The 8,886-nt window shown below is 50.4% G+C and overlaps 1 protein-coding gene across 24 annotated transcripts in view; it reads left to right on the top strand.

Annotated features, from left to right (window-relative positions):
* The first annotated feature begins 558 nt into the window (after positions 1–558).
* The window catches only part of CD3H12orf43 (chromosome D3 C12orf43 homolog), a 41,173-nt gene continuing 32,845 nt past the window's right edge, over positions 559–8,886 (top strand). For all 24 annotated transcript variants that reach the window (XR_015242288.1, XR_015242287.1, XR_015242298.1 and 21 more), the window contains exons 1-5: positions 559–718; positions 5,809–5,851; positions 6,045–6,143; positions 8,093–8,166; positions 8,689–8,779. Coding sequence is in view for 8 of the 24 variants with exons in the window: in XM_086681857.1 (XP_086537983.1) it covers positions 565–718; positions 5,809–5,851; positions 6,045–6,143; positions 8,093–8,166; positions 8,689–8,779 (461 nt within the window). In the remaining 16 variants the exon portion in view is untranslated. The remainder of the gene's footprint in view (positions 719–5,808; positions 5,852–6,044; positions 6,144–8,092; positions 8,167–8,688; positions 8,780–8,886) is intronic.

Genomic DNA, 8,886 nt, shown 5'->3' with positions numbered 1-8,886 from the left:
GAGAAGCATCCCAAAGACAAAAGTCACTTTGTTCATCCTACATAGCAGAGTATCTTAACTGCAGAGATTCTAATGTGTCGGTCCTGGGTGGGTCCTAGGAGTCAGTATGTAAAAGCTCCCCAAGTGTTTCCAACGTGCAGGCTGAGTGGAGAAGTCCTGAGGTAAAAAATTGGAGAATGTTTTCAAAACCAAACTGTGCATCAGAATCACCCGGGACTGTGCCTCTTGAATTTTAATGTGCACACCAATCACCAGGCAATCACGGTTAAATGCAAGTTCCGATTCGGTAGGTCTGGGCTGGAGTCAAGGTTCTGGTATGACCTAGGCAATTCCTTTTCCTCTGTAGGTCTCATTTTCCTCATCAAGAAAAGGATGGAGTTCACCTCTTAGGCTCTTCCAGCTCTCATATTTGAGGAAACCCTCAGGGCAGTCCGGGGGAACCGAGGGCGGACTGAGCCTGAGAACTACAATCCCCACAATGCCCTGCGCGTCTCCGCCCTTAGTGCCGTGGTGGAGAAGGGTTGCTAGTGGAACGCTCCCCACAATCCTTCGCGGTGGCCCAAGATGGCCGCGCCCAGTGGCCCCCTGAGTGCTTTGGAGAGCAGCAGCAGCAGCAGCAGCAGCAGCGATGAGGAGGAGCTGGCACGGTGCCGCGAGGCAGCGATGCCGGCCTGGGGCTTGGAGCATCGCTCGAGGGGGCCGGAGAAGCCAAGAGCCGGTAGGAGGCTATGTGCAGGGAGTCTGGCCGAAAGGCGTGGGATCTTCTCCTGGGGTCTGAGAGGATGGGTGGTGAGGAGGGGGTGACCGGCACGCGACTTCTTTCTCTGAGAAAGCTCCGGGGATTGCGCGGGACTCAGATTCAGACAGCGGGCAGGTGCAACAGGGAGGGTACTTCCATTACCCCGGTCGGGGAAACTGAGGCACCTGAATGCCTCTTGACTCTGCTTCCTTCGGTCCTTCCTCACTGCCGCACGCTGGCAGCCCGCCACCTCTCCGAGATGGCTGGGACAGCCCCCCTTCCCGGATGCTGGCATCCAGCCTTTCCCCGCCTCCGGCACCTTCTCAGATCCTGGGGCTGTCAGCGAGCTGGGTCCTCCACGTGTCTGACGGTGACAATCTAGTGCTACAGTAGTTTGGGCAGTACCTGTTACTTGGTCCTAACAAAATCACAGATTTCCATATCCCGTTACCGTCTGCATGTATATCAAAGTATCATTTTAGTCACGGTAAAATGTTGGGAAAAAATAATTGACACTCATCCCTGCTTTAAAAATACAGTCGTTTTGGGGGGCGCTCGGGTGGCTCGGTCCGTTGAGTATGGGACTTCCACTCAGGTCATGATCTCGAGTTCCTGAGTTCGAGCGCCGCATCGGGCTTGCTGCTGTCAGCGCAGAGCCCGCTTCGGATCCTCTGTCCCCCTCTCTCTCTGTCCCTCCCCTGCTTGTGCCCTCTCTCCCTCTCTCTCTCTCAAAAATCAATTAATCCATTTAAAAAATTACAGCCATTTTTTGGGCCCACTAGTAGATCGTAATGCATTCATAAAGATTTAATGCATTAATAAAGAAGCACATATATTATTAATGTGCCAAATTTAGGTTTGTTTTTAACTATTTTCTTTAATTTTTTTAACGTTTTTTATTTATTTTTGAGACAGAGAGAGACAGAGCATGAATGGGGGAGGGGCAGAGAGAGAGGGAGACACAGAATCGGAAGCAGGCTCCAGGCTCTGAGCCATCAGCCCAGAGCCCGACGCGGGGCTCGAACTCACAGACCGCGAGATCGTGACCTGAGCTGAAGTCGGACGCTTAACCGACTGAGCCACCCAGGCGCCCCTGTTTTTAACTATTAATGATAACTGAATTTCTGTATCATTGGCTTTCTTTGTAATGTGTTGTGTTTTATGCATTTAAAACATTATTCTGAAAAAGGATCCAAGCTTTCCCACATTGCTGGAGCAGGCCATAGCAAAGCAAGGTTAAGAACCCCTGCTTTTGTTTCAAAGGACTTACAAGTCGGGGCGCCTGGGTGGCTCAGTCGGTTAAGCGTCCTACTTAGGCTCAGGTCATGATCTCAAGGTTTGTGGGTTCGAGCCCCACATCAGGCTCTGTGCCGATAGCCTGGACTGCTTTGGATTCTGTGTCTCCCTCTCTCTCTGCCCCTCCCCTGTTCGTGCTCTGTCTCTCTCTGTCTCTCAAAAATAAATAAATGTTAAAAAATAATAATAAACAAAAAGAAAATAAATAAAAGGACTTACAAGTCTTTTGGTAATTCATTCCCCCCTGCCTCTCCCTTCTTGCGTCCTGCCACATTGTATGTCCCATAGGTAGACGCCAAACAGTATTATATCCTCCCATCTCTGGACACCAAAACTCGGGAGTTTTCTCATTCAAGCTCTATCTACAGGTCTGCCTTTCCATCTCCATCGCTCACTAGCAATGAGAATTGGGGCAAGGTACCCATCAAGTAGGGATAATGGTGGGTACCCCTGCCCCCAAGGTTGAGAAGTAACCCAGATGATACATCTGCAATGCTTGGCACATATTAAAAAATTTTTAAGGTTTATTTACTTCTGAGACACAGGAACAGAGCACGAGCAGGAGAGGGGCAGAGAGAGAGGGAGACGCAGAATCCGAAGCAGGCTCCAGGCTCCGAGCTGTCAGCACAGAGCCCGACGCGGGGCTCGAACTCAAGAACCGCGAGATCATGACCTGAGCCGCACCTGGCCTGACTTGCTCGACAAATATGGCAAGGGAGAGGTTACTTGACGGGAGCTTAATGAAGGCTGGGATCTGGCCTGTCCCTTCACCGTGGTATCCCCTCCCCCGGGGCCTGGCACAGGTCATGATCAGCGTTCAGGAAAATAGTTCTTGAATGAATGACCTGGCCAGAAAGGCACTTCTCTGATGAGGCGGGGGGGGGGGGGGGGGTGGCCGAGACTCCAACTAGATTTCCGGGCCAGTTGCTTCCGCCTTGGCAGGATGGATTTCTCTGTGGCAGCGGAGGGAGCACTTGATAGGAAGTGCCAGCTCTGAAGCTGGTCCTAGACAAGGAAAATCATTTCTGAAAGCCACAGTTTTCTCATCCGTAAAACGCCTGGGTCTTAGGGTTGTGGTGAGTCTCCTACGTGAACAGCTTTGGCCAACATGTGAAGCAATGCGTGTGTGAGGAGTGGCATCCAAGATACCACTTTTACAGCCTACCCTTTTGTGCATTCATGAAGCTTCTGCCGATCAAAGTAGATGTGACTGCTGATGACAAGTCTTGTTACCTGTTGAGCACCTACTGCGTGCCAGGCAAGATCCTGAACACGTGACACGCATTCTTGGGCCGTATGATAATAAAAATTGCCGCCACGGGTGAAGCTGTTACTGTGTGCCCTGCTCTAAACACTTTGCATTTGGTGTCTAGTTTAATTTTTCCAACGATACCATTCCAGCAACTATTAGCCCCATTATACAGATGCGAGAGCTGATGCTCAGAAAGGTCCTCCAGCTTGTAAGTATGAGACCCAGGCATCCCATCTAGGTCTTTATGCCTCCAAGCCCATGCTATTAACTGCCCTCTGCCCCTCCCTGCCACGGACAGTTGCCCATTGTGGGCAAAACTCTGACCCTTTGGTCCATAACCATGTGGAAATGTAGGTCACTATATATATATATATATATATATATATATATATATATATATGGGTTTTTTTTTTTTTTTTTTTTTGAGAGAGAGAGCATGAGAATGCAAGCGTGGAGGTGGGGCAGAGAGAGAATCCTAAGCAGGCTCCATGCCCAGCACAGAGCCCCACTTGAGGCTCAATTCCAGCAACCCTGGGATCATGCCGTGAGCCGAAATCAAGAGTCAGACTCTTAGCTGACTGAGCCACCGAGGCGCCTCTGTAGGTTACTATATTATTACTGTAACCCCTGATATAGCTCTTTAATCCAGTAATGAAGCACTGGTCACCCACACCTCAAACCACTTACATTTTAAGACAACGTACACTGTGATTACTTTATGCAATGTTTCTTTCACACCAAGGCACCATGCCAAGAGCTGGAGACGTACAGAAAGCAAGACGCAGACCATGTGCTCCAGCAGCTTTCAAATCCAGGGGGAGACAGACGTGCAAACAAAGTGTCCAAACCCATGTAAAATTTCGCTGTATCCTCACAGGGACTCTGGGAAGTTGGAGGTCTTATCCCCACTTTCTAGATGCCAAAACAAAGGCTTGGGGAGGTAAAGGGACTTGTCCGGAGTCACAGTGGAAGAACCAGAACTTAACTGAAACCCGTCTTCTGAGGCCCGGGGTCTAATGCTATTTCTGTTCCATGACATTATATCACAGACCTCGCTCCGTGGTCATGACAGAGGAAATCCTTCTCCTCCTTGTGATGGCATGCTCAGAAGGAAGGACTCTGGGTCTATCCCGGCCATCTGCATTCTCCGACTCCAGGGGCATCGGGCACTTTGCATTCCGTGTTATGCTCCACAGCACTTTTGACATGGATCACAATGTGAACTGTGTGCCCCGCAGTTGTTTTAACACCACATGGCCCTGTTGTGGGCCCAGAGTTACCAAGTGATCATTTTGACCAGTTGGCTCCTTAAACTCACAAGAACGTTTTGTCCCATTACTCAAGTCAAGAACCTCAGAACCATCTTTCATACATCTCTCACACCATCCATCGAATCTGTCAGCAAAATCCTGTTGATTCCTTCAGAATACATCCAGAGTCCTGCCCCTTCTCATCGCCTCCATGATTGCCATGGTCCCCCTCCTTCTGCCCTTGCCCTACCAGGGTCTACGTCCACACTGCAGCCAGAGACGTGCTGTAAAATCCCAAGTCCATTCGTGTCCCTCTTCTGTGCAGACTCCAGTGGCTCCTCACCTCCCTCAGGGCCCAGGTCGTCACACTGGCCCACCGGTCCCTTCATGATCTGGCCCCCCATGAGGTCCCCATTTCTGCTGCTCCCCTAACTCACTGGGCCGCAGCCACCCCGGCTTCCTTGCTGGTTCTCAGATGCACCAGGCAGGCTCCTGCCTTGGGGCCTCTGTAGGTGCTCTTCCCTCTTCCTGGAAGACTCTTCCCCAGATGTCCACTTGACTCACTCCCTTGCCTCTCTGAAATCCATTCACCTGTCACCTATATGTGAAGTCCTCCCTACCTGCCTTTATAAAATGATCCCCCGCCTAGCCCTCACCACTTCTCTCTCCTGCTGTGTTTATTTCCCCTCTGTATTTATCATGATCTAATTTTATATTTTAATTGTGTGTTTTAGTCCTCCGTATCCACCAACCAGCATGTAAGCTCCGTGAGGACTGGCATCTATGTCTAAACTGTTCAGCACCTAGAACACCACCTGGGTAATGTTAGAGCTTCAGTATTCAGTTGAGTGAATGATCACCAGGCCAGCCATTTCCAGTCTCAGCTTGAAAAAAATGTGATCTACATAATGGATTCTCTGTCCCCCACAGCACTTAGCACAGAGCCAGGCACATAGTAGGTGCTCAATAAATACTGGAATCAAATATACTTTCTTGTTCAGCATGGTGGTTAAGAGGGGGCTCTGGAGCCAGATGACTTGGGTCTGGCCCCAACCCTCTCGGTTATTAGCCGTGTGACTCTGGCCAAGTTATCTTATCTCCTCGTCTCAGTTTCCTCTTCTGCAAAATGGGAATAATAACTCCCTTAACAGGGTTGTTGGCAATATTCAATGAGTTATACGTGTAAATCACTTAAAATCACCTCTGACGCACAACAGATACTGTTCCTGTCATTTCCTCTATAAATGCCTCAATTTTCGTTATTTCCACAGATGCCGCAAATAATCAGTTGCCAGCCAGCCAGCCAAGCCTCAGGTACTGTGTGCTTTGGGTCCAAGTTTAATCCATTCTCTAAACAAATATTTATCCCCTACTGTGTGCCAGATGCAAGGATAGACCCTGGCCTATCAGGGTGAATGAGACACGTGTCGTCCCTGCCCTCGTGGGTGGGGGGTGGGGAGCAGCCTCTGAGCTGGCGGGAAGTGAGGTCCTTTCGTGTGCGTTGCAGGCGGAAAGCGGACGAACATGAACAAGATGGCAATGAGCTTCAGACCACCCCTGAATTCCGAGCCCACGTAGCCAAGAAACTGGGAGCCCTCCTGGACAGGTAACCAAAAATGTTCCTTCTCTTCCCCTGCTTCCGTTAATACGAACAGTAGCGGCCCACGTCGGTGGGGAGCTTGGGGTGTGCAAGCAGGCGCTGCGGGGAGCACATGCTGTGTCACCTCACGGCATGCACAATCTGCCACGTAGGTCCTGTCGTTGTCCTCGTCTGCCGGTGAGGAAACAGGTTCTCTGGGAGAAGGAGTGTTTGCTCAAAGCCATAGGGAGGAGGGAGCAGAGCTGATATTTTTTTACCTTTATTTATTTATTTTGAGAGAGAGCACAAGTTGGGGAGGGGCAGAGAGAAGGGGAGAGAGAGAATCTCAGGCAGGCTCCACTCTGTCAGCACAGAGCCCTACGCAGGGCTCGAACTCACAAACCATGAGATCATGACCTGAGCCGAGATCAAGTGTCAGACACCTAACCAGCTGAGCCACCCAGGTGCCCCCCGGAGATTTAGATTCCTAATCGTGTAGTCAAGGCTCTGAGAATCTGCGGTAAAGGGACATGCGTGACTTTGCTTGGCCCAGCAGTTTCCAAACTCATCTGGCCACAGTGGCTTTGCTTCATGGAAGGCCAATCGGTGTAGCAAGGAACACATTTCAAGAGACACTGGCCTAGATCCATCCCTGATTGACTGAGCCCTACCAGATTTTGAAAGGGAGATGAGGATGTTCAGGCCTTAGTCCCGAAACATGAAAAAGACAAACATGTCCTATCACAGTGTAAACCAGCTGCTCTGAGATAGAGTGGTGGGCCAGACCTTAGCAGCCTGAACCACCGCGGTCTCAGTACCAGTGCCCCAGCTCGAGAATGTGGTAAACGTGTAGGAGGGTCTGTTGGCATTTCAACACACGGGTGCAGTTTTTCTTCATGACTCTTCGGCTTCAGGGTGAACAAGGCCAACCCAGCACTGTGATGATCCACATCAGACTTTTCCGCAGGTGGAAATCCAGCCGGATGCGTGTCAACAGCAGTCAGCACACTCCCTGCGGCGTTTTTGTGTTTCTCTGTAAGGAGACTTAAATGGTTCTCTAGTTGGTCTCTTGCGTTAGATCAGGGCTTCTTGGCCTTGGCACCACTAACCTTTTAGAGTGGCTCTTCCTGTTTCACTATAGAACGGGGAGCAGCATCCCTGGCCTCTACCTATCAGATCCTAATAGCATTCCCTGCCACCACCACCAGTTGTGACAACCAAAAATGTGTCCAGACATTGCTTAATGTGCCCTGCAGACCTACATTAAACCACTGTGTTAGAGGGGTGCCTGGGTGGCTCAGTCGGTTGAGTGTCCGACTTCGGCTCAGGTCATGATCTCATGGTTCATGGGTTCAAGCCCCGTGTCGGGCTCTGTGCTGACAGCTAGGAGCCTGGAGCCTGCTTCAGATTCTGTGTCTCCCTCTCTCTCTGCCCCTCTCCTGTTCGTGCTTTGTCTCTCTCTCAAAAATAAATAAACATGAAAAAAATTAAAAAATAAATCTCTCTGTCTTAAAAAAAAAAGAAAAAAAGAAAAAACAAAACAAAACAAAAAACACTGTGTCCGAGCTGACAGCTGACCTTGAACCAGTTCTCTAGATCGGTCAGTCCTATTTCCCTTTTCATGCTTGCTGCCAGGATGCTCAAAGCAAAACATGTGCCTGCTCTGCAGCACTTTCTGTCCCTCCTGGCCTATTTTCTTTGCTCTATTCAAAATTGCATTCATTCTGTGGTACTGTGTATATCTTTAAAACTTCTTCAGTACTTCCTGGAATAAAGTGGGGTTCAAACAAATGAGGCACTGCAGTTTCAGCTGTCGGGGGCTGATCAGCATGTTATGGCTGTAGGCGTTAACCGTTCTTATCAGGCCGGCGTGCTTGCTGCCATTGCATTTAACATCACATGCCCCCGTCCCCTCCACTTAAAAAAATTTTTTTGTTACCTAAAATCTCATCCTTAACCATTTCCTCCTTCCGTAGCTCAATTACCATCTCAGAAGTAGTGAAGGAGCCGAAAAAGACTGAAATACAGAAAGTCCCCCCGGAGGATGATGGTGAGTGGTTTTACTATTAAGGCCACCTCTTGTCTCCCACCTCATGTGTATCTGGAGCTGGGAAATACATTTTGGTACGTTCTGGGATCTCTGAGGTGGGTATGATGATGATACCCCTATTTGCAGGGCAGGGTGTCATGGGAGCTGAGGCTCTGAGAAACGAAGTCACTTGCCTGAAGCACCTTTGTCAGTCTAACCCCAAGCAGGGGCATCTTAACCACGGCACTTCACAGCCTCTCCCTGCTGAGTGTCTGTCCCGCGCCCAACCCACCTGCCACTTTGGAAGCTGCCTTAGGCAGAAGGCTCAACCGCTGGCTTCCAGAAGCCTCTGAGGGCTTGCTGCTCTGAATGCGCAGCTCGCGTCCCCTCTGGCACCTCGGGCCCTGGCTCCAGGAGGCACCCGGTGCCTCTCAACATACATCTGTTGGATCTCCTCGAGGGCAGAGGCGGGGCAGCCTTGGCACCTGGGAGGAGGGGCCAGCCCCTGGCAGTGCTGACTCGATCGACCCCTTTGGATTTTAGGCTTCCGCCTTTTCTTCACATCCATCCCCGGAGACTCTGACAAGAAAGCTGCTCCCCAGCCCAGCCGAAAGCGCTTCCCTTCCGGCTCCAGGTGAGGTATCACACCCCCTCCTCACGTTCCCTCCTTTTTGCCCGTCGTCTGTGTTTGCCAGCCCCCCAGAATAGCCATGCAGAATCTGGTCAGATCTAGGCCAAGAA

The sequence above is a fragment of the Puma concolor genome, chromosome D3 (genome assembly GCF_028749965.1).
Source record: "Puma concolor isolate L17-30 chromosome D3, mPumCon1.1.hap2, whole genome shotgun sequence".
Taxonomy (NCBI): domain Eukaryota; kingdom Metazoa; phylum Chordata; class Mammalia; order Carnivora; family Felidae; genus Puma; species Puma concolor.
The sequence above is the reverse complement of the archived record's forward strand: the minus strand, read 5'-3'. Positions and strand labels throughout refer to the sequence as shown.